Genomic DNA, 26218 nt, shown 5'->3' on the forward strand with positions numbered 1-26218 from the left:
TTGTGTCTGGCTGTCTGATATGTCCATAGTACAGCCCAGGGAGAATGTACTCAAATATGATTGAGAGAAACTAATGCTGTATAGATATCTACATTCTGATTTGATTCCTTTCCCAGAAGTAGTATTCCCTAAAATAGTGCAGGGCACCAATAGTAAATCAGATATTCCACGGCTTGCCCTCAGTGCATCATTCGCAATGTGCTCAAACTACTTCCATTGCTCTGACAAAACTACCTAGACAAGTTGATAAAACATTATGTTCAATTTCAAATATAGCCACTTGGTGGCACTGTTCATTGATGTTACCTATTACCAGAATCGTGAACGAGGGAGATGGCATCTATTGGGATGTTCTAATTGTATGTACTAGCAAAGAAAAATGTGTACAGGGGATATTAATTTTTAAATGGTTAAAATTTAAATGATTGAGTAAATTAATTATAATGAGTTATTTTATTCACCTTTCCTTTGCACTTGATGTAATTAATACATTTCCACAACAGTTTTGGAACAATCCTTAATAATATTTATGCCAGAGAGCTGTACTTAATATGCTACAATTTTTCCCAAAATTATTAAGGAAATGTAATAAGCGCGCACATACTAGTAAATAATTAGCACAATCATAGATTAGAGAAGGAATGGGCTGACACACCAGTACCAAAAAAATAGCTCATTTATTGCAGTATTCCAACAGTATAAAAATACAAAATAAGTACAAATTCATTTACTCTATAATTAATAATACTCCATAAAAATCTCTAGCATTGCACAGTAGGCACATTTGCTTTCAATGTCCCATTGGCCATCACAGTATATCAAGGAATGAAAAGTGCTTCATACACTACAGTAATTGGAGTAACAAATATTACTTGATTCTGAGATCAAAGATGGCAGCAAACTGGTGGTGGTATCAACTCCACCTGGATGAGAATTCAGCTCTGTATCAAACTTCACATCAAACAGAAGATATTGGTCAAACTCGTTCTTATCAATGTCTCCCACAAGTTGATTTTGGTGAATGGGGTCTTCTCTACTGATGGGTTCAGGCTCATGAGGAGGTGATGGGTGTTCTAGTTGTGCCACTTGCAGAGCTCTGCTGGAAGGCACATAGGGTTGGGAATAGTAAAAATGTGGAGAGACCTCCTCATGATGCCCCAATGGACTTTGTTCTGCCTGAGGGACTAGTCTTCCATACATTGAACTTGGATTGCTCTGCTGAAAGTGGATGGAATAGGAAGTGTCATAAGTATAGGACATCATATGGTTCTCCTCTTGGGTGGGTGATGATGATGAGGAGGAGGAGTAGTGCAGTGGGGTCATCTGAGATGTTGGCATGTTGTAGGGCTTGTAATAGTGTCCCACAGATTGATGCTCCTTGTAATGGCTGTTCTGGGAGACTTGGTTGTGCTCAGTGTAACCTCTGGTGAAATTGTCCATTGCCATGAGTCCATCACCGGTGCTGAGCACTGCAGAGGTGGGGAGATCTGTGTCTGGGTAGAGACATCCATCTGCCCTCTTCATCCTCTTCACCTGCTTCCTCCTCCGTGGTCTGTACTTGTAGTTGGGATGATCCTGCATGTGCTGCACCCTCAATCTCTCAGCTTCCTCCACAAATGGTCTCTTCTCAACCAGAGTCAGGGACTTCCATGATTGCCCTGGAAACCACAAGATAAAGTCAGTGTCAATAATAATGATGATAATGATACTAATAATAATTTATATCGGTAGTATTAGGTTGGAGGTTGATGGTCATTAAGAGACATTTGAGATGTTAAGTAAAAAAACATCCACACATACCACACTGAAAGGTCTCCTTATGACCATCAACATCTAACCCAATATACCGATATAATAATAATAATAATAGTACTGTACACACATGAAGGTTATAATAGACCAGGGCCTGATATTGACAGCTCCATGTCCTGTCTGTCCAGTGATTATTCGTTTGGGTAGAAAATAATCAAATACAAATACTACTGAAAATATCAATATCAATTCAGATATCCATAAACTGTAGATAACATCGGATCCCAGTAATATTGCTACGTCAGTGACCAAGTACTATTCATGTGAATAACAGCCTTAAAAATATTAGGAAATGTCAAATTATTATTATCATCATTTCTACCTGGTGAACTACAATGAAGATGGAGTAATAAAGTCAGTCTGATACCATGTTACTGTAATAACCGCTGTATTAGTACTACTATACTGTTATTACTACCCTTCATTAATACAGTAAACCACTCAATCATATTAATAAATAATGATATTAATGATTACTGCGGATATATCACTAGATTAGTAATATGATTATTACTGGTGTACTACTAGTATTCTAATACTCCCATTGTACCAGTTTCTCCTATACTATGCCACCTCTGCCCTGGCAGTGCCCGCGGTGCCCTCTTACCTAGCATCTTGCTGAGCTCGGCGTTGTGCAGGTCCGGGTTCTGCTGGGCCAGTCTCTTGCGCTCATCTTTCGCCCACACCATAAACGCGTTCATAGGGCGGCGGATCCGGGCTTCGGCTTTACTCCTGGGGTTGGAAGCGTCGCCCTTGCCCTTGGTCTCCCCCCATGGAAGAGGTGATGGTGTCAGGCGCCCACTGGCACTGGCCCAGGCCGGGCATCATGACTGGCACGGAGCACTTTCCCTGGAGCTGGTCGTCACTGGAGTATCCACCATCAGGACTGCTCATGTCTGGAGAGGAGAAGTAGAGCTCAGGGTCCGCGGTGACGTCCAGGGCTCTGGTCACACTGGGACTAGTGGCGGCTTGTGTCTGCCCCGAGGACATAACCGGGCGTCTATAACCACAGCGCCGGCCAATCAGAGCCCGGGGGCGGGGTTATACCGCAGAAAGGTGTGATGGGTGTGGTCATGCAGCAGGTAGAGGGTTACACTGTAAAATGAGGGCGTGGCTGAATCCAGGTGGTCACGTGGTTGGGCTAGGTAGAGTGGACGATCCTGTACTGTAATAGCAGTAATCATCGCTGTGTGTGAACGGCTCCATAGATGACAGGCGGCAGATATGACATGGGAGAATATATACTGATCATTGTTTCCATGCAGATTCAATTTCCTCTTGTTAAATGTTGACATTGGTGTCATCTTCCTTGGTATCCTAATTATCTCCAAAGACATCATTATACCTCTGTAAGATAGATAGATAGATAGATAGATAGATAGATAGATAGATAGATAGATAGATAGATAGATAGATAGATAGATAATAGATAGATAGATAATAGACAGATAAATAATAGATAAATAGGTAGATAATAGATAGATATAGACAGATAATAGATAGATAGATAATAGATAGATAGATAGATAGATAGATAGATAGATAGATAGATAGATAGATATAGACAGATAATAGACAGATAAATAATAGATAGATAGATGATAGACAGATAGATATGAGATACACAGCAGAGATAGACAGATAGATAGATCTGTGATAGATATGTGATAGATAGATACATTAGATAGATAGATAGATAGATAGATAGATAGATAGATATAGATAGATAGATACATTAGATAGATAGATAGATACATTAGATAGATAGATAGATAGATAGATAGATAGATAGATAATAGATAGATAGATAAATAGATAGATATAGATAGATAGATAGATAGATAGATAGATAGATAGATAGATAGATAGATAGATATAGACAGATAATAGACAGATAAATAATAGATAGATAGGTAGATGATAGACAGATAGATATGAGATACACAGCAGAGATAGACAGATTGCTTTTTATCATTTTTGTATTAATAATAATTATATCCCCCTGGGATGGGAGTACTGTAGAGGGCAGACTTGTGGGGTTACTCTGGATGCTGAGTATTAATAAATACATGAAGGGGGGTCATTATTCTCTACCCTTCTTCCCCTCCTTCTGGCCGCGGTGCCGCCTGTACGCGCTCTGCTGGCTGCGGCCCTGACACCTCTCCTATCACCTCGGGGAGATGTAAATGAGCAGACCGATACCGGGCCTGTCTGCTCTCGGTCAGGTGTGAACAGCGTACAATAACAGAGGAGGGCTTGTTTCCTCCAGAGGTGAGGCGCTCTGCATAATTATTCTCATTAGCAGCTCTAATCCCACTGCCCGGCTTTTCTCTGGCCGCTCACATCCCCGGCCTGTGAGGGGCGCTGCTCCAATCCACAAACTGCCAAGTGTCAACCGAAACTGCCCCGGACACGTCAATCCACTCCTGCCATAATACCCCTGTGTGCTGTGACTAGACACTGCCCCTCATCCCATGGCACTGCCTCCGTGTTAGCTTTCAGGACACAGACCCTGCAGTGACACTGCCACCCCCTGTACAGCGAGGTGTATATCATCATGTACTGTATGGGTGACAGGTCAGTGGCATGCAACTGAATGCTGACGGATCACAGTCCTCTATAGGATTATCAGTCACTGGATCACTGCACTGTAGTATTATCAGTCACTGGATCACAGTCCTCTATAGTTTTATCAGTCACTGGATCACAGACCTCTATAGGATTATCAGTCACTGGATCACAGTCCTCTATAGGATTATCAGTCACTGGATCACTGCACTGTAGTATTATCAGTCACTGGATCACAGTCCTCTATAGGGTTATCAGTCACTGGATCACTGCACTGTAGTATTATCAGTCACTGGATCACAGTGCACTATGGTATTATCAGTCACTGGATCACAGACCTCTATAGTATTATCAGTCACTGGATCACAGTCCTCTATAGTTTTATCAGTCACTGGATCACAGACCTCTATAGGATTATCAGTCACTGGATCACAGTCCTCTATAGGATTATCAGTCACTGGATCACTGCACTGTAGTATTATCAGTCACTGGATCACTGCACTGTAGTATTATCAGTCACTGGATCACAGTCCTCTATAGGGTTATCAGTCACTGGATCACTGCACTGTAGTATTATCAGTCACTGGATCACAGTGCACTATGGTATTATCCGTCACTGGATCGCAGTCCACTATAGTATTATCAGTCACTGGATCGCAGTCCACTATAGTATTATCAGTCACAGGATCACAGTCCTCTATAGTATTATCAGTCACTGGATCACAGTCCTCTATAGTATTATCAGTCACTGGATCACTGCACTGTAGTATTATCAGTCACTGGATCACAGTCCTCTATAGTAGTATCAGTCACTGGATCACAGACCTCTATAGTATTATCAGTCACTGGATCACAGACCTCTATAGGATTATCAGTCACTGGATCACAGTCCTCTATAGGATTATCAGTCACTGGATCACTGCACTGTAGTATTACCAGTCACTGGATCACTGCACTGTAGTATTATCAGTCACTGGATCACAGTCCTCTATAGTATTATCAGTCACTGGATCACAGTCCACTATAGTATTATCAGTCACTGGATCACAGTGCACTATGGTATTATCAGTCACTGGATCACAGTGCACTATAGTATTATCAGTCACTGGATCACTGCACTGTAGTATTATCAGTCACTGGATCACAGTGCACTATGGTATTATCAGTCACTGGATCACAGTGCACTATAGTATTATCAGTCACTGGATCACAGTGCACTATGGTATTATCAGTCACTGGATCACAGTGCACTATAGTATTATCAGTCACTGGATCACAGTCCACTATAGTATTATCAGTCACTGGATCACAGTGCACTATAGTATTATCAGTCACTGGATCACAGTCCTCTATAGTATTATCAGTCACTGGATCACAGTCCTCTATAGTATTATCAGTCACTGGATCACAGACCTCTATAGGATTATCAGTCACTGGATCACAGTCCTCTATAGAATTATCAGTCACTGGATCACTGCACTGTAGTATTATCAGTCACAGGATCACAGTCCTCTATAGGGTTATCAGTCACTGGATCACTGCACTGTAGTATTATCAGTCACTGGATCACAGTGCACTATGGTATTATCAGTCACTGGATCACAGTGCACTATGGTATTATCAGTCACTGGATCACAGTGCACTATGGTATTATCAGTCACTGGATCACAGTGCACTATAGTATTATCAGTCACTGGATCACTGCACTGTAGTATTATCAGTCACTGGATCACAGTCCACTATAGTATTATCAGTCACTGGATCACAGTCCACTATAGTATTATCAGTCACTGGATCACAGTGCACTATAGTATTATCAGTCACTGGATCAAAGTCCACTATAGTATTATCAGTCACTGGATCACAGTCCACTATAGTATTATCAGTCACTGGATCACAGTCCACTATAGTATTATCAGTCACTGGATCACAGTGCACTATAGTATTATCAGTCACTGGATCACAGTCCTCTATAGGGTTTATCAGTCACTGGATCACTGCACTGTAGTATTATCAGTCACTGGATCACAGTCCTCTATAGGATTATCAGTCACTGGATCACAGTCCTCTATAGTATTATCAGTCACTGGATCACAGTCCACTATAGTATTATCAGTCACTGGATCACAGTGCACTATAGTATTATCAGTCACTGGATCACAGTCCTCTATAGGGTTATCAGTCACTGGATCACTGCACTGTAGTATTATCAGTCACTGGATCACAGTCCTCTATAGGATTATCAGTCACTGGATCACAGTCCTCTATAGTATTATCAGTCACTGGATCACAGTCCACTATAGTATTATCAGTCACTGGATCACAGTCCACTATAGTATTATCAGTCACTGGATCACAGTGCACTATAGTATTATCAGTCACTGGATCACAGTCCACTATGTCACTTTTTAATTCGATGATTTAATATATTTGTTTCCCTACCAACTGATACATAATGTATCCCTATCTGATATGACACCATGTCAGGGATATATAGTGGTATAGTAGACAGGGATACATTGTGGTACAGTACACAGGGATACATTGTGGTACAGCATCTACACAACCACAGTGTATCCCTGTCTACTGTACCACTATATACCCCTGTCTACTGTACCACTATATACCCCTGTCTACTATACCACAGCGTCTATTACCAGTATATCATCCTGTCTGACAGTGACCCCAGAGCCAACTGCAAGCCTGAAATGGTGGGTTTTGTAACCTTGTATCTATCAGTATCTCTCTATCTCTGTATTATCTGCTCCTGGGCCAGGTATGTCCATCATCTAACAGAGGGCCCTGCTGGTCTCCTGGATGATCAGCTTTAGTTCCCTGTAGGACATCACTGCTGATCGCATTCAATGCAGACCCCGGGATCTCCTCTCCAGAAGAGATCTGCTGCTCCAGATAGGACAATGTTATTATCCAGACAATACGTGAGGAGAGGCGGATTATTAGCCGGCAGACATCTCCAGGAATTAGATTTACTCCTATATCTCTCTATGGCTTTGGACTTTGTGTGATAAAGGGATTACAGGCGACTGGTTGTCACACTGCCATCAGGTGTGTCTGCCATTACTACAGTGGATGCCATCAGCGTCTGCTGAGCGATATACTGTACTGATGTATGCATAGTACAGTGATTAATGTATAGTATAGTGATATATAGGGATTTGTTTACAGTTTACTAAATGATGTATAATATACTGGTTTATGTATTGTCTACTGATTGATGCATGGTACTGTATACTGATACTAGGTACTAGACAACCACTATTTTCAGAAACCACACTGGTGTATTTAACTGTACTGTAGTAATATGGCAGTACTGTAGTCTTAGTGTAATATACTGATGCTCTAGTGGAGATATAGTGGGGGTTTATAATGTCAGTAATATGGCAGTAGCATAGTCTAGATGTAGTATACTGATATAGTGGTAGTATATAGTGACAGTAGTCTAGGTGGAGTGGTGGTATAGTGGCAGTAATATGGCAGTAGTCTAGGTGTAGTGGGGGTATAGTAGTAGTATATAATGGCAGGAATATGGCAGTAGTCTAGGTATAGTGGTAGTATATAGTGGCAGTAGTCTAGGTGTAGTGGTAGTATATAGTGGCAGTAGTCTAGGTGTAGTGGTAGTATAGTGGTAGTATATAGTGGCAGTAGTATGGCAGTAGTCTAGGTATAGTGGTGGTATAGTGGTAGCATATAGTTGCAGTAGTCTAGGTGTAGTGGTAGTATATAGTGGAAGTAGTCTAGGTGTAGTGGTGGTATAGTGGTAGTATATAGTGGCAGTAATATGGCAGTAGTCTAGGTGTAGTGGTATTATAGTGGTAATATATAGTGGCAGTAATATGGCAGTAGTCTAGTTGTAGTGGTATTATAGTGGTAGTATATAGTGGCAGTAATATGGCAGTAGTCTAGGTGTAGTGGTATTATAGTGGTAGTATATAGTGGCAGTAATATGGCAGTAGTCTAGATATAGTGGTAGTATATAGTGGCAGTAGTCTAGGTGTAGTGGTGGTATAGTGGTAGCATATAGTGGCAGTAGTCTAGGTGTAGTGGTAGTATTTAGTGGAAGTAGTCTAGGTGTAGTGGTGTTATAGTGGTAGTATATAGTGGCAGTAATATGGCAGTAGTCTAGGTGTAGTGATTGTACAGTGGTAGTAAATAGTGGCAGTAATATGGCAGTAGTCTAGTTGTAGTGGTATTATAGTGGTAGTATATAGTGGCAGTAATATGGCAGTAATCTAGGTGTAGTGGTATTATAGTGGTAGTATATAGTGGCAGTAATATGGCAGTAGTCTAGTTGTAGTGGTATTATAGTGGTAGTATATAGTGGCAGTAATATGGCAGTAGACTAGGTGTAGTGGTGGTATATAGTGGCAGTAATATGGCAGTAGACTAGGTGTAGTGGTAGTATATAGTGGCAGTAATATGTCAGTAGACTAGGTGTAGTGGTGGTATATAGTGGCAGTAATATGTCAGTAGACTAGGTGTAGTGGTAGTATATAGTGGCTGTAATATGGCAGTAGACTAGGTGTAGTGGTAGTATATTGTGACAGTAATATGGCAGTAGACTAGGTGTAGTGGTGGTATATAGTGGCAGTAATATGGCAGTAGACTAGGTGTAGTGGTGGTATATAGTGGCAGTAATATGGCAGTAGACTAGGTGTAGTGGTGGTATATAGTGGCAGTAATATGGCAGTAGACTAGGTGTAGTGGTGGTATATAGTGGCAGTAATATGGCAGTAGACTAGGGTGTAGTGGTGGTATATAGTGGCAGTAATATGGCAGTAGGACTAAGTGTAGTGGTGTATATAGTGGCAGTAATATAGCAGTAGACTAGGTGTAGTGGTGGTATATAGTGGCAGTAATATGGCAGTAGACTAGGTGTAGTGGTGGTATATAGTGGCAGTAATATGGCAGTAGACTAGGAGTAGTGGTAGTATATTGTGGCAGTAATATGGCAGTAGACTAGGTGTAGTGGTAGTATATTGTGGCAGTAATATGGCAGTAATCTAGGTGTAGTGGTAGTATATAGTGGCAGTAATATGGCAGTAGACTAGGTGTAGTGGTGGTATATAGTGGCAGTAATATGGCAGTAGACTAGGTGTAGTGGTGGTATATAGTGGCAGTAATATGGCAGTAGACTAGGTGTAGTGGTGGTATATAGTGGCAGTAATATGGCAGTAGACTAGGTGTAGTGGTGGTATATAGTGGCAGTAATATGGCAGTAGACTAGGTGTAGTGGTGGTATATAAGTGGCAGTAATATGGCAGTAGGACTAGGTGTAGTGGTAGTATATTGTGGCAGTAATATGGCAGTAATCTAGGTGTAGTGGTGGTATATAGTGGCAGTAATATGGCAGTAGACTAGGTGTAGTGGTGGTATATAGTGGCAGTAATATGGCAGTAGACTAGGTGTAGTGGTAGTATATTGTGGCAGTAATATGGCAGTAATCTAGGTGTAGTGGTGGTATATAGTGGCAGTAATATGGCAGTAGACTAGGTGTAGTGGTAGTATATTGTGGCAGTAATATGTCAGTAGACTAGGTGTAGTGGTGGTATATAGTGGCAGTAATATGTCAGTAGACTAGGTGTAGTGGTAGTATATAGTGGCTGTAATATGTCAGTAGACTAGGTGTAGTGGTAGTATATAGTGGCAGTAATATGGCAGTAGACTAGGTGTAGTGGTGGTATATTGTGACAGTAATATGGCAGTAGACTAGGTGTAGTGGTGGTATATAGTGGCAGTAATATGGCAGTAGACTAGGTGTAGTGGTGGTATATAGTGGCAGTAATATGGCAGTAGACTAGGTGTAGTGGTGGTATATAGTGGCAGTAATATGGCAGTAGACTAGGTGTAGTGGTGGTATATAGTGGCAGTAATATGGCAGTAGACTAAGTGTAGTGGTGGTATATAGTGGCAGTAATATAGCAGTAGACTAGGTGTAGTGGTGGTATATAGTGGCAGTAATATGGCAGTAGACTACGTGTAGTGGTGGTATATAGTGGCAGTAATATGGCAGTAGACTAGGAGTAGTGGTAGTATATTGTGGCAGTAATATGGCAGTAGACTAGGTGTAGTGGTAGTATATTGTGGCAGTAATATGGCAGTAATCTAGGTGTAGTGGTAGTATATAGTGGCAGTAATAGGGCAGTAGACTAGGTGTAGTGGTGGTATATAGTGGCAGTAATATGGCAGTAGACTAGGTGTAGTGGTGGTATATAGTGGCAGTAATATAGCAGTAGACTAGGTGTAGTGGTGGTATATAGTGGCAGTAATATGGCAGTAGACTAGGTGTAGTGGTGGTATATAGTGGCAGTAATATGGCAGTAGACTAGGTGTAGTGGTGGTATATAGTGGCAGTAATATGGCAGTAGACTAGGTGTAGTGGTAGTATATTGTGGCAGTAATATGGCAGTAATCTAGGTGTAGTGGTGGTATATAGTGGCAGTAATATGGCAGTAGACTAGGTGTAGTGGTGGTATATAGTGGCAGTAATATGGCAGTAGACTAGGTGTAGTGGTGGTATATAGTGGCAGTAATATAGCAGTAGACTAGGTGTAGTGGTGGTATATAGTGGCAGTAATATGGCAGTAGACTAGGTGTAGTGGTGGTATATTGTGACAGTAATATGGCAGTAGACTAGGTGTAGTGGTGGTATATAGTGGCAGTAATATGGCAGTAGACTAGGTGTAGTGGTGGTATATAGTGGCAGTAATATGGCAGTAGACTAGGTGTAGTGGTGGTATATAGTGGCAGTAATATGGCAGTAGACTAGGTGTAGTGGTGGTATATAGTGGCAGTAATATGGCAGTAGACTAAGTGTAGTGGTGGTATATAGTGGCAGTAATATAGCAGTAGACTAGGTGTAGTGGTGGTATATAGTGGCAGTAATATGGCAGTAGACTACGTGTAGTGGTGGTATATAGTGGCAGTAATATGGCAGTAGACTAGGAGTAGTGGTAGTATATTGTGGCAGTAATATGGCAGTAGACTAGGTGTAGTGGTAGTATATTGTGGCAGTAATATGGCAGTAATCTAGGTGTAGTGGTAGTATATAGTGGCAGTAATATGGCAGTAGACTAGGTGTAGTGGTGGTATATAGTGGCAGTAATATGGCAGTAGACTAGGTGTAGTGGTGGTATATAGTGGCAGTAATATAGCAGTAGACTAGGTGTAGTGGTGGTATATAGTGGCAGTAATATGGCAGTAGACTAGGTGTAGTGGTGGTATATAGTGGCAGTAATATGGCAGTAGACTAGGTGTAGTGGTGGTATATAGTGGCAGTAATATGGCAGTAGACTAGGTGTAGTGGTAGTATATTGTGGCAGTAATATGGCAGTAATCTAGGTGTAGTGGTGGTATATAGTGGCAGTAATATGGCAGTAGACTAGGTGTAGTGGTGGTATATAGTGGCAGTAATATGGCAGTAGACTAGGTGTAGTGGTGGTATATAGTGGCAGTAATATAGCAGTAGACTAGGTGTAGTGGTGGTATATAGTGGCAGTAATATGGCAGTAGACTAGGTGTAGTGGTGGTATATAGTGGCAGTAATATGGCAGTAATCTAGGTGTAGTGGTGGTATATAGTGGCAGTAATATGGCAGTAATCTAGGTGTAGTGGTAGTATATAGTGGCAGTAATATGGCAGTAGACTAGGTGTAGTGGTGGTATATAGTGGCAGTAATATGGCAGTAATCTAGGTGTAGTGGTGGTATATAGTGGCAGTAATATGGCAGTAATCTAGGTGTAGTGGTGGTATATAGTGGCAGTAATATGGCAGTAATCTAGGTTTAGTGGTGGTATATAGTGGCAGTAATATGGCAGTAATCTAGGTGTAGTGGTGGTATAGTGGTAGTATATAGTGGCAGTAATATGGCATTGCTAGCAGCAGTGATCACTGGTGAACTCTTGGGCAGGATAAGTGAATTACACCGGGCAGCCCTGAGTCCATTGTCTGGGATCCTCTGCTAATCCATTTATGGAAATGATCGGTAATGAGCGGCGCTAATTGATCAATTACCCGGCACAAGACCCGAAACTGCCCGAGCCGTGTCCCGTCCGCGGAGCCGTATTCATCCGAAACCAGCGGTCCACTCCCGCATTTCCATAAGCTTACCGTATTGTACAGCCTACAGCGTCATTTCTCCCAGAGGAGCACTCAGCACTAGATTACTACCTGGAGACTGGTATTGAAGCATCGCCCATCTTCTCATTATCTGACCACCCCTCACAGCAATATTACATCTCATACATGACCTCGTCTCTCCTGCCTTATTCCCTGGATTACAGAACGTAATTAACCCCTTTTCTCCTGGACTGAGCATTCCTACATAAATTGTTATATTGTTTATTCCAAGAAAGTGAAATAGCTGAGAAATCAAAGCCAATAATATGTCCTATAGATTTCATCTTCCTAAAATTAAAAAATAAACGTTTTTTTAACTAAAAATCTACACATGCAACCACCGTAGCTAAATGAACCTGCCTACCAATTCCTATTGCTCCTGATAATTGCCCCTTGTAAGGCTGGGTTCACAAGTGACCGATGACTTGCAGATTTGCTGTCATAGATTTTCCTGCAAAGAATTTGCAGCATTAGGGCTTGTTCACACAACTGTATGGCTTTTTCAGTGTTTTGCGGGCCGTTTTTTAACGGATCAGTTTTTCCGTTTTCTGTTTCAGTAGTGTTTCCGGTTCCATTCCGTTTTTCCGTTTCATTTTTCCGTATGGCATATACAGTATACAGTAATTACATAGAAAAAATTGGGCTGGGCATAACATTTTCAATAGATGGTTCCGCAAAAACGGAACGGATATGGAACGCAAAAAAAAAACGTTCGTGTGAATGAGCCCTTATACAGTACAAGTTTTCAGCAATTCTCGGTCACACATGGCAGAAAAATCTGCAGAAGAAACGGAGCTGTGGTGCGGATTTTAAATGTGCAGCATGTCAATACTGTGGATTTCGTCCCGGATTTCTCTCTTTCCAATACAAAGGATGAAACTGCGTTTAAGGGCTCATGCACACAGCTGGAAGTGTTTTACCTGCCGCAAATCACGGATCCGCAAAACACAGATCCTGGCAGAGTGCATACTGCTTTCTTTTTTTTCTAGTCTGCAAAACGGACAAGAATACGACATGTTCTATTTTTTTTGTGGGGCCGCGGAACGGACTTGCGGATGCGGAGAGCACACCTTCCGTGGCCCGTTGAACACCACTGAAGCACTCTGTAGTGCTTCCGTGAGGTTTCGTTCCGTGCTTCCGTTCCGCACCGCATCTCCGGATTTTCAGACCCATTCAAGTGAATGGGTCCGCATTCGTGATGCAGAATGCACACGGCTGGTGACCCGTGTATTGCGGAAATGCCGTATGCGGCCCGCAGCACGGGCACGGAGTCCTTACGTTCGTGCGAACAAGCCCTTAGAGTTCATGCATACAAACTAATTTTTATTCCGTGTCCGTTCATTTTATTTTTTTTTGCAGTCCGTATGCGGAACCATTCACTTCAATGTGACCGCAAAAAACGGAAATGACTCCGTGTGTATTTCATGTCTGTACGTTAGCATGGCTTTTCTGCAAAAATTAGAACATGTCCTATTATTGTCCACATTATGGACAAGGATAGGACTGTTCTATTAGGGTCCGGCTGTTCTGTTCCACAATTTGCGGACCGCAAAAGCATTCAATGGTCATGTGCATGAGCCCTAAGGATAAGTTACATGGTGACAGTGGTCGCCATGTTATGTGTGGCGGCCAGGATAGCAGAGTAGTGGTAATCCCATAGAAATTAATGGGATCACTGAGTGAGACAGTTGGATTTTTTTGCATCTCAATCAGCGATCCCATTAGATTTACATATTTCCTCATGGTTGTTATCCGTTTTAATATTTCATGGACATCCCAAAAATGACTGTTGTGTCTTTGGTTTCTTGGCTTATGAAAAACTTCTGCATTTTTTACAAGCGATTTTTGCGTAGCATTTTTTATTCATTCATATTTTACTTGCATGTGGTTTTCCAGTTCCTATAGAAGAATTCGCCACCTAGAGCATGCTGCATTTTGAAAAAAATAATAATAATTTTATGGAATTACAGCTTGAAAAAATGGCAGAAAGAACTTCAAAATAAAATATTACAAAAAAGGCATTAAAAATAATTTTTAAAAAATGCGGAACAGACTTACGGATGCTGACACATCTTTTGCGTACCCATTGAGCTGAATCAGTCTGCATCCCATCTGCAAAAAAATGTGGATCACATGCAGACCAAAACTACGGTCGTGTGCATGAGTCCTAGGGGTTCTGTCACAAAAGTTTAGTGTTGCAAGGGGGAAAAAGAAAGCCTTAAAAAAAACATCTGATTTGCTCAGAATTTTTATAGCGTTCTTTTAGGCGTTTTTTGATCATAGTGTGTTTCACCACTTGCTGTTTTTAATAGTGTTTTGTATGCCTTGGAATTTTTTTTATAGGAAAGTATGTAACGTCTGTAATGTTGCTTTCTCCGTAAAGCAATATGAAGAAGATACATTGCCACTAAACAAAGCCACTAAAAAAAATGCAACACATACTGCAGGGAAAAAAAACGAAACAGTGGATGTCGATGGCAGAAAAACACCAGAAAATGAGGGAAAAAACACCACACCCAGAGCCTACTGCTATTTCAATAACATGTTAGGCTACTTTCACACTAGCGTTTTAGTTTTCCGGTATTGAGATCCGTCATAGGGGCTCAATACTGGAAAAAAACGCTTCAGTTTTGTCCCTATTCATTGTCAATGGGGTCAAAACTGAACAGAACGGAGTGCGCCAAAATGCATTCCGTTCTGTTTAGTTGTGTTCCCATACCGGAGAGCAAACCGCAGCATGTTGTAGTTTGCTTTCCGTCCTGGGATGCGGAGCAAGACGGATCCGGCGTTACCCCCCAATGCAAGTCATTGTGGACGGATCTGTTTTCTCTGCCACAATCTGCCACAATAGAAAATGGATCCGTCCCCCATTGACTTTTAATGGCGTTAATGACGGATCCGTCTTGGTTATGTTAAAGATACAACCGGATCTGTTCATAACGGATGCCGATGGTTGTATTAACAGTAACGGAAGCGTTTTTTCTGAACCCTGCCGGATCCAGCAAAAACACTAGTGTGAAAGTAGCCTTACTGGCCCAAAAAGGTTTTAAAAAAAAACACCACTACCACAAAAAGCTTGTGTGTACTGCGTCTAATGTTTCCCATAGACTGCCCTGTAACGTCTGGAGTTGGCTTCTTTTTCTTTTTTTTACTAAAAACACTGCAAAAATGGCAGCCAAAAATCCACCAATAACTGCAAAAACCCCATGAACACCTATGTGACACCGGCCTCACTGCAAAAACTGATTTATTGCACATGAGAAAAGACTGAGGGACACATGCCTCTGCCCATAGCAACCAATCACATCACAGCTTTCAATTTCTATGAGCAGAATTTGGAATGACAGCTGGGCTGTGATTGGTCGCTATGGGCAACGGCTAGTTTTCCTTTTAGACAGTTTCATAAATCTCCCCGACTTTCTTCGGCAGCTTTTCCAACACGAGGGCTGCAACGTCCAGTCAGATTGACAGCGAAATAAAACACCTTTATAGCCAAGTTCCACAATAGGAGGGTAGGGTGTGGTGCCCCAATGTGGTCAGAGTGGATTGGATCCTTGGAGGGCTCTTACCTATAGAAAAACATGATGTTTCATTCTTAAATAGGCGGTATCGTATTACTATGTACTTTAGGGATTAGGGGTGTGAAGTGACATCACTCCTCCCTCCCGTCTTTGAATTATTCATCTCTCTGAAGTGTGAACATTTTTCATATCAGCAGCTGTTTTTTTTTTTGCTTCCAATTTCTGTGTTTTACCAGAATTCCCCATCCTGGTCCTTCCTGTTTCCAGTTCCTATCAGACGATGGTAAATACTTCCCGAATGAAAAGAAAAAATGTCACAGGAAAGGACATTACATCTATGTGAATGAAGCAAAATCAAAATAGCTGCCATTCACCTCCATGGAGAACTGCTGAGCTTGTGACAAGCCATGTCAGACCATAAGAAAAACCGGATCTTCAAGGTGTCCTTGCCACCTGAGCTAAACCACAGCTTCTAGGGGTTGTGTCACTTCAGCAAATGGCATCTAGCATGTAGAGAAAATGAATACAAGGCACTTACTAATGTATTGTAATTGTCCATATTGCTTCCTTTGCTGGTTGGATTCATTTTTCCATTACATGATACCCTGCTCGTTTCTATGGTTACGACCACCTTGCAACCCATCAGTGGTGGTCGTGCTTACACACTATAGAAAACAGCACTGGGGTATGTGAGCTCCCATGGTCCTGGGCACCAGAGAGGTCTGCACTTTGTCCGCTGCTGGATTACAGGGTGGTCGTAACCATGGAAACGAGAAGTGTATAATGTGATGGAAAAATGAATCTAGCCAGCAAAAGAAGCAATATGGATAATCACACTACATTAGTAAGTGCCTTGTATTAACTGTCTCTACATGATATTTGCTGAAGTGAGACAACCCCTTTACATCTGGTCAAACAAGACTGAATTTATGGACCATAGTTCATTAGGGTGAAGCTGTGAATATGCAAAATGGGGGAAGTCAAAGGTAATTAAAAATCTTAGAAAGCCCTGCAATTGACTAAAATAAAAAATGAGGGTACACACACCTCTTTCTCTGTGATATTGGTCCGGTTCTCCTGCCGCTGCTTGTATAGGCTAGTTTCACACTAGCGTTAGAGATCTCCGGCATGGAGCAGCGCTAGGGTCAATCTAGGCTTACAAGGTGCAATGGTGACATGTCGGTGCACACGTGACCACTGCAGCCAACCACTGTCCTCAGCAGTAAACCATATGTATGGACTCCTTCTAACTTTCCATTGATGGCTGATATCAGGGAAGACAATGATTGGACATATTGGATTTCAACTGCCCAATCCTTTTTCTTTTTTGGCAGTAGCTTTCTCTCCACGATTCACTACATAAGCACGCTCAGCTGAGCCAAGTACGCATGTGTACGGGAGGATCAGAGAACTTCTTGCTGACAAAGCATTTGGCTGACATCTGAGTACTGTGTATGGCTGGCCTCCCCATGGAGATTACAAAAAAAACTTGAAAAATTTCCTTGCAGTAAGGGCTCATGCACATGACCTTATGTATTTTGCAGCCCACAAAAAACAGATCCGCAAAGAAACGGATGACGTCCGAGTGCATTCCATATTTTGAGGAACGGAACAGCTGGCCCCTAATAGAACAGTCCTATCCTTGTCCGTAATGCAGACAATAGTAGGACATGTTTGTTTTCTTGCGGAACCGACATACGGAAACGGAATGCACACGGAGTAACTTCCGTTTTTTTTTGGGGGGACTGCTCTCATCATCTTTGGTCACGGATGCCTTTCAACCATAGCATCATTTTAATAATTATCTATAATTATATTATATAATTATATAATAGTTATGGTTAGAGCTAAAACCCCTACAACTGTGAATCCAGACACGATTGTCTGTCAAACAAATGTACGCAACTTCTTCCGCAGCACAGCGCTGTGTTTGTGGAGATTTTTCTCACACCGTGGTGGATCTAGATATACTTTCAAAATTCAAAAATGTATCATTATGACACTAGTGCCTTTTTTTTTCTTCGTGGCGGATGCACATTGTGATCTGTTTAACAACTTAATGACCAGGCCTGTAAGGCAGTACGCTTCCTCCAGTGGTGGGATCTTCATGCACTCGACTCTCCTGTCCTCCAGGCCGTGAACAGGGTTTAGAATGCACGATCGCCGGCCGTAGGTCAGCCGCATCGAATCGCGGACCCATTCACTTTAATGGGTCCACGATCCGCCCGTTCCACAAAAAGATAGGACATGTTCTATCTTTTTGCGGAACGGAAGTACGGGACGCAGCCCCACGGAAGCACTCCGTAGTGCTTCCGAGGGGTCCCGTTCCGTGCGGCCGTTCCGCAATTCCGGATTTGCGGATCCATTGAAGTGAATGGGTCCGCATCCGTGATGCGGAATGCACACGGAACTGTGGCCGTGTATTGCGGCCCGCAATGTGCGGGCCGCAATATGGCCACGGATCACACACGTTCATGTGAACTAGGCCTTAGGGAGTACGCTTCCTCCAGTGGTGGGATCTTCATGCACTCGAGTCTCCTGTCCTCCAGGCCGGGAACAGGGTTTAGGGAGTGGACCAAAACATTGGCTGAGATTTCGTTTGTTTGGTGGATGGATAAATCAAGACTAGAATCTTGGTATCTGCTTGGGCCTCAATGACCAGTGAAATATTTTAGCTTTTGCCTCCTGGCTTTCAGCAGTCATGTTTTTTGTGGCTTCATGAGGTCTTGTTTTATGGGGGAGAAATTGTATTATCTTTTGGCCCTGTTTGCGGGGGACATATAAATGGTAGAACTTTTTTGGGGTTAGAATACAGAAAAAAGTATTTTCAGCACGATTTTTAATAGTTTTTTATACTGATCATGTTTCAAACTGAATGACATGTTTAGTCAATTCTACCAGTGATTATCGTCACGTGGACAGTGGATACCAGACAGGTTTTCTCTTCTTATGTAATGTACAGGATGCGTAAGAAAATGTATTTTATACTAAGCGATCTTTTTTATTTTTGCCAATTTTTCATACATTGTTTATTACTCCTTGTTATTGAAAATTAAGGTGTTACTATTTTACAAAGTTTCAAACATACAGAGGCAGTTTTCTCAAGACTGGTGTAAAGTAGAACTGGCTTAGTTGCCCCTAGCAACCAATCAGATTCCAACTTTCATATTTCAGAGCTCATTTGGGAAAGGAAAGATCAATTTGATAGGTTGCTATGGGCAACTAAGCCAGTTTTCCTGTAGACCAGTCTTGATGAATTTGCCCAGTAATATATTAGTATTTTCCAGTAGGCTCATTCATCTCTGTGACACAGGCTGTTGTTAAGGCAGCACTTTTTTCCTAACAAAAACCTGGAGGTCCTTCCTAGGCCCCCAAGGCTGATTGCACAGGGTTTCCGCCGTCCTCAATCATGTCGCCGTGAAGCCCAGCGACCTAATTGGGGGGCGTTCCCTTTTATCAAAGAGTTATAGACCAAGATCAGAGATTCAATAGACAGCCAAGCCCCTTTCCCGTCTACACGGCAGCACAAGACACCTATACGCGGTACAGGGCTTTTTTCTTAAGCTGCCGTAAATACAGGGAGCTGAAGATAAAACCCTTTTAACATCAAAACCAGCCATTTAGAGGTTAAAACAGAGCAGCCGTATACAAATGTCATACCCCAATATGGTGGCATTACAGGCTTATTGACAATTCTTCTAGGGCATCCAATGGACCATGTCACATTTCTTTTTGAATTATGGCATAAAAAAAACCTCTGCCTGGAGGCATACTGCGGTACAGTAGGGTCCCATAGGAGTTTTAGGGCTCGTTCACACGAATGTGTGCTGCCCATTGCCATATTGCGGACCGCATTTGCAGATCCGCAATACACGGGCACCGTTCCGTGGCCATTCCGCATCACGAATCAGGACCCATTCATTTCAATGGGTCCGCAAATCCGGAGATGCGGAACGGAAGAACGGAACACTACGGAGTGCTTTCTGGGGTTCCGTTCCGTGCTTCCGCACCGCAAAAAGATAGAACTCGCTCTTTCTTTTTTTGCGGAAAGGAAGGATCGCGGACCCATTCAAGTGAATGGGCCTGCGATCCCCAATGCGCCTGCCCCACGGACGGTGCCCGTGCATTGCGGACCGCAATCTGCGGTCCACAGCACGGGCTTTACACGTTTGTGTGAACGAGCCCTTACAATGCAGAGTTTATATGGAGCCATGCTACATTAGACCTTAGTCCCAGGGAAATGAATGAGATCTGTCAAGTGATCCCTATTTCTGGGCAATCAGCTGATCTAAAAACACCAGTGTGAACAGAGTCCAAGAGGTGGATTTATACTGACCCTACAGAATGAGTGATGTGGTGTAGACAGATAGTACGGAAGACAGTAGTGTCACCTGCTTTGTGTATGCCCCCGCCACGGACCTGTCTGACTGGTCAGGAGAGGCCTAGATTTACTAACTGGTCCGTTGTATGTTTCTAGGCGATGAGTATACATAAAGCAGGCCCGCAGGCTCCCCGTACTCCGGAGATATTACAATGTGCCTGCCGTTTGTGTTTGACAACAATCTTCCTTAGTGATTTCAGAATTCTTCCACATAACTGGTTCCACAATTTTGAAGCAACATTCCCCACTCTGACGCTGGGCACAGACCACGCAGTTCTTGGTTGATAAGATAGACGTCTATTTTTCATGCCACAAATCATGAGGGTTTAGGAGTTTAAGTCAGTTCAGACCTATAAAAATCCACAGATTTAGGGTAGGGCTACACAGCGATTTCGGGCAGGACACATCTCACACGACCACGTATCGCAGTGTAAGGGCTCACGCACACGAATGTATTTTCTTTCTGTGTCCTACCATTATTTTTGTGGACCTACAAGGCTACTTTCACACTCGCGTTTGGTGCGGATCCGTCATGGATCTGCACAGACGGATCCGTTCAGATAATACAACCGTCTTCATCCGTTCAGAACGGATCAGTTTGTATTATCTTTAACATAGCCAAGACGGATCCGTCTTGAACACCTTTGAAAGTCAATGGAGGACGGATCCGTTTTCTATTGTGCCAGAAGAAATATGGAGACGGAACGGAGGCAAACTGATGCGTTCTGAGCGGATCCTTTTCCATTCAGAATGCATTAGGGCAAAACTGATCTGTTTTTGGACCGCTTGTGAGAGCCCTGAATGGATCTCACAAAAGGAAAGCCAAAACGCCAGTGTGAAAGTTAGCCTAATGCGGAACCATTCATTTTAATGGGTCCGCAAAAAAAAAAACGGAAGTTACTCCACACAAGGATAGGACTGTTCTATTAGGGGCCAGCTGTTCCATTCCGCAAAATACGGAATGCACACAGACATCATCCGCATTTTTTGTGGATCCGTGTTTTGTGGATTACAGAATACATATGGTCGTGTGCATGAGCCCTAACAGGGCTGCCATAGGAATGAATGGGGTCGCAGTGTGGCAAGTTTGCTGCAACTGCGACACATGAATGCTGCTGTATTTTATGTGGTTAGTGTGTTGCGGTCGCAGCAAACATGTGAGTCACGTTGCAACCCCATTCATTCCTATGGCAGCCCTGCTACACTGCAATACTTAGGGCACGCAACACGTGTTGCGCCCAAAATCACCATGTAGCCTTAACTCTTTCTGAGATTTATTTACTGATGACCTATCCTCAGGACCCCCACCGATCAGCTGTTTGAGAAGGCAGCAGAGCTAGCAGGAGCGCCACAACGTTCTCTCAGCTTCTCCTAGGCCAGCGAGGACACGTTCCTTGGTCACATGGTCTAGGAGCCTTTCAGCCCCATGCGGTGCGATACCAAGCACAGCCGCTATACAATGTACAGAGCTGCGCTTGATAAGCTGCGAGAAGGCTGCAGCCCTCTTTTTACCCTTTTAAAGATTAGATTTATTGCCCATAAAATAGTCTGTCTGATTATCTGTATATTAGGCTCCATTCAGACGTCTGTAACGTGAATGAATGGGTCCGCAATTCCGTTCCGCAAAATGTGGAGCTTAGTTGCAGACGTGTGAATGGACCCTTACTCCGATGTTTTCACACCTCCAACACTGGTGGCATATCACAGGGATATGCCACCAATGTCAGATAGGTGCAGGTCCCACCCAAAATGAACAAGAGCACACCTCACATGCACAATCGCCCTCCATTCATTTCTATGGGACCAAGGTGGGGCCCGCACCTATCTGACATTGGTGCCATATCCTAACGATATGCCACCAATGTTGGAGGTGACACAACCCCCCTAAACCTAAGCAGGGTGGTAAGCAACCATGCACTTGTTCCTGAAACTACTCTATTTAGATGTATGGAACACATTTTATGGGGTTTTGAATACATTTTCTGGAGGTGTTTTTGCACTCCAGCTTCGGATGTTGAATGGAAGATTATGGAAAGTAGTAAACAAACATACATTTTTTGTAATGATGTTTTTCACTCTCGCCGTGCTTTATTTGGGTCCCTGGGTTTTTGTTTTTTTTTGACCGCAGCATGCTCTTGGTCTGACGTTTTTCCCTCATTGGCTGGTATTTCCTCCCATAGACGATAATGTACCAATTATTTTTTTCCCCCATACAGCTCTACAGATTAAGTAATATTACAGAGGGCAAAAATGATATACAGAGTTTTGGTTTTGCGCATAGCTTTTTATTAAAAATGGTGCGTCTTTTGTGTCCTGTATTTTCTTCTAGTTTGCTGAAAATTGAAATATTGGTGCATTTCTGTTTTTTGGGAGGGGGTCCATGGCATTTTTTTTTATACAGCATGCTTTAGGAGTGGTGTTTTTAGGCAGTTTCCCATAGACTTCTCTGAAAATTAACATGTTAAAAGGTCTCCAAATAAAAGAAATCCCACCCTAAAAAAAACAGATGTGTTAAATATGTGCAAAAAAAAAAAAACACAAAAAAATTGTTTGTTAAGGTGGGTTCACACATAGATTTTTACTGGAGTGTTTGTGCAGTTTTGCTGTTTTATTGGCATCTTTTACACCTGATTTTTGTGTGTTTGTTTGCCATAAAGACTCCAGCTCCAGATGTGGGTAATCTATGGGAGGTATAAAATGCAGGACACACTGCGTTTTTTGTTACTGACATTTGGAGGCTCTTTTTGGTCTCCCACATTTTTTGAAAAACATAGCAATGCTGAAGACTTTGCTGTTTTATTCCAGCATTTCATCTCCTTTATAGGGAAAAACTGGCAGTAAAAAAAAACTAGAAAAAAATAAACACTGCTAAAAAGCCACACAAAAGGATGCATTATGGCAGAAACACAAGGGGTGTCTTTGGCATTATTTTAGTGGTAAAAACCACCATCACGTTGTAGGCCCTACAGGAAGCCTTTTACCTTGCAGACATTTACAGAGTTCAACAGCATTTCCCATGACAATTAATTTTCGGCTCTCAGCTAGAGCAGATTCTAGAGTAAAATATGGTTTGACCATCTGATTTCACCCCAAAGATGCATTAGAAAAGAAAATAATACGTAAGTATTATATACATATGGAGGTCATGTATGTTCCACCCCAATGTGGAGGACTCATTTCTTTGCTTTGAGGAACCCTAAGCTTTCTATGGGATGAATGTATAGAAGATCATGGGATCCTTGATAAAATGTCCTTTCTGTGCATGCATATGATGCAGTCCACCCTGAAGAACCATTTCATGTATGGTCTGATCCTGGAAATGACATGTTACAGCTCTAGCACTATACCCAGCTTCATCCTACCACTGCTGGTCACTATTATACCGTATATTGGGCATAAACACCTACCATTAAAAGTCATAAAGTGCTCACATTGTCCCAGAAGAATATAATATCAGTCCTCTTACTATAGATTGTGTTTCATCGTGTACTGATGTAGAAGCAATGAAGGACACCATCACATTCAGGTTCAAATTGACTCTTTATTTAAAAAAAAAAAGTGCAAAATAAAATCACTATAAAAAGTTTCTTTGCTTTCTAAAAAAATTCATAACTATACAAAGAGGCCGTGTACATGTACACATAAGGAGTTGCATTGCATCCAATGAAGACTAGAGAGCAAATGTGACTTGATCTTGGAAGTCGCATGGTCCAAGGAGGGAAGTCCTACCAGTTCATATGTAATAATTTACATAAATTAGTCAGTACATACACGTTGAAGGCTCTTCCCACATATCTAAGTCTGAAACGACTCAAAGTAATACATCTGATTCCCAAAAGTTGGAAATCACTGGAGAACACTATAGGTGAGGTGGAGTAGAGGAGCAGTCTCTCATACACTGGAGTAACCACAGTAGTAGACAGTAGTGCTGGCATCTGACAGTACTGAGGAGATCAGGCCATTCTCTGCAGCTTGCTCCTGGCCATGGTAATGCATTCCTACATCTGACTTGGTCATGTAACTAAGATATTGCTCAAATTCAGTCCTGTCCACCTCACTCAACATGTCATTCGGCTGCACTTGTTCGGCTCTAGGCATCTGCTGGGACTCAGGTGGAGGAGAAGGTTGACTGACTTGTGGCACTTGGTGATGTCTACCAGCACTGGACATGTACATCTGGCTGTAGAACATCTGTGGAGGGGTCTGGCATCCCATCATACCCTGTACAGGGCTTCCTTGCCCCATCTGTTCAGTCTGTGGAAGGTGCCTACCAAGCATGGTAGTGCCAGAATTTTGCTGGTGGGAAGCATATGGTGTGTTGTAACCATAAGGCATCACTGAACACTCTTCTTGGACAGGAGGTGTGAAGAAGGCATGATCAGACTCCGGTATATCCAGAGGTGATGTTTCAGGTGTAGGCAAGCTGTAGCTCTCATAGTGGCCACCTAGGACTTGAGCTTCTCTGTAATGATGATGACCACTCTGGGGCAGCTGGCTGTGGTGATAGGACTGCTCTGGATACCCAAGGCTGAAGTTGTCCACACACATCCTGCCATCACTGGCCAGTATGGAGTGGTCAGGCTGCTCAGACATGTGCATGAAGCCACTGTCTGCCCTCTTCATCCTCTTCACCTGCTTCCTCCTCCTGGGTCTGTACTTGTAGTTGGGATGATCCTGCATGTGCTGCACCCTCAATCTCTCAGCTTCCTCCACAAATGGTCTCTTCTCAGTCAATGTCAGAGATTTCCAGGACTTCCCTGTGAACGGCCAGAGACATAGCATTATCATCTGAAGTTCGGAACCGTATCATCAATGTAAATGAATATTCTGAGATCAATAAAATAGCCTGATGGACAATGCTAGAATAATCTCATATAGACTAAGTCCATAGATACACAGCAGTGTCCGTGTGTAGACCGTAAATACACATCAGCACAAACACTAATGATCCGTATGTTTCTATATGTTAGAGAGCTCATTACTAATTGTCGGCTACAAGTTCTATCAGCATTGGCAGCAATCATAAAGAAATACAGAAAATACTAAAGAGAATGCCAGCTGCCCACAGAAATCACGGGCACAGTATTATAAATTACACCGTGCCAGGCACTGAAATAATTATTACAAATATCAGAAATATGTAATCATATAGAATAATACAAATATTAGATCAGAAATATGTAATCATATAGAATAATACAAATATTAGATCAGAAATATGTAATCATATAGAATAATACAAATATTAGATCAGAAATATGTAATAATATAGAATAATACAAATATTAGATCAGAAATATAGAAGAAGAAGAAGAATCGATATTACAAATAATACATCAGAAATATAGAATAATACATAGAAGCGACTTCACTTCCAGCGTGAAGGTTGCCCAGGTGTCTTCCCAGCCCTGGCAGTGCCCCCGGTGCCCTCTTACCTAGCATCTTGCTGAGCTCGGCGTTGTGCAGGTCCGGGTTCTGCTGGGCCAGTCTCTTGCGCTCATCTTTCGCCCACACCATAAACGCGTTCATAGGGCGGCGGATCCGCGCTTCGGCTTTACTCCTGGGGTTGGAAGCGTCGCCCTTGCCCTTGGTCTCCCCCATGGAAGAGGTGATGGTGTCAGGCGCCCACTGGCACTGGCCCAGGCCGGGCATCATGACTGGCACGGAGCACTTTCCCTGGAGCTGGTCGTCACTGGAGTATCCACCATCAGGACTGCTCATGTCTGGAGAGGAGAAGTAGAGCTCAGGGTCCGCGGTGACGTCCAGGGCTCTGGTCACACTGGGACTAGTGGCGGCTTGT

General features: G+C 42.6%; 2 protein-coding genes across 2 annotated transcripts; both read right to left on the minus strand.

Annotated features, from left to right (window-relative positions):
- Positions 1 to 784: 784 nt before the first annotated feature.
- Positions 785 to 2706, minus strand: LOC121001304 (transcription factor Sox-17-alpha-like). Its single transcript, XM_040432306.1, is given in 3 exon segments — positions 785 to 1658; positions 2420 to 2582; positions 2584 to 2706. Coding segments are annotated over 3 exon segments (1107 nt in total). The 3' UTR covers positions 785 to 837.
- A 21244-nt stretch (positions 2707 to 23950) lies between these two features.
- Positions 23951 to 26211, minus strand: LOC121001990 (transcription factor Sox-17-alpha-like). Its single transcript, XM_040433279.1, has 2 exons — positions 25854 to 26211; positions 23951 to 25175 (listed from the first exon to the last, which is right to left on the minus strand). The coding sequence occupies exons 1-2, from the start codon at positions 26137 to 26139 to the stop codon at positions 24310 to 24312; spliced, it is 1152 nt and encodes a 383-aa protein (XP_040289213.1). The 5' UTR covers positions 26140 to 26211; the 3' UTR covers positions 23951 to 24309.
- Positions 26212 to 26218: the final 7 nt, after the last annotated feature.

Source organism: Bufo bufo, chromosome 5, assembly GCF_905171765.1.
Source record: "Bufo bufo chromosome 5, aBufBuf1.1, whole genome shotgun sequence".
In the NCBI taxonomy this organism is placed as follows: domain Eukaryota; kingdom Metazoa; phylum Chordata; class Amphibia; order Anura; family Bufonidae; genus Bufo; species Bufo bufo.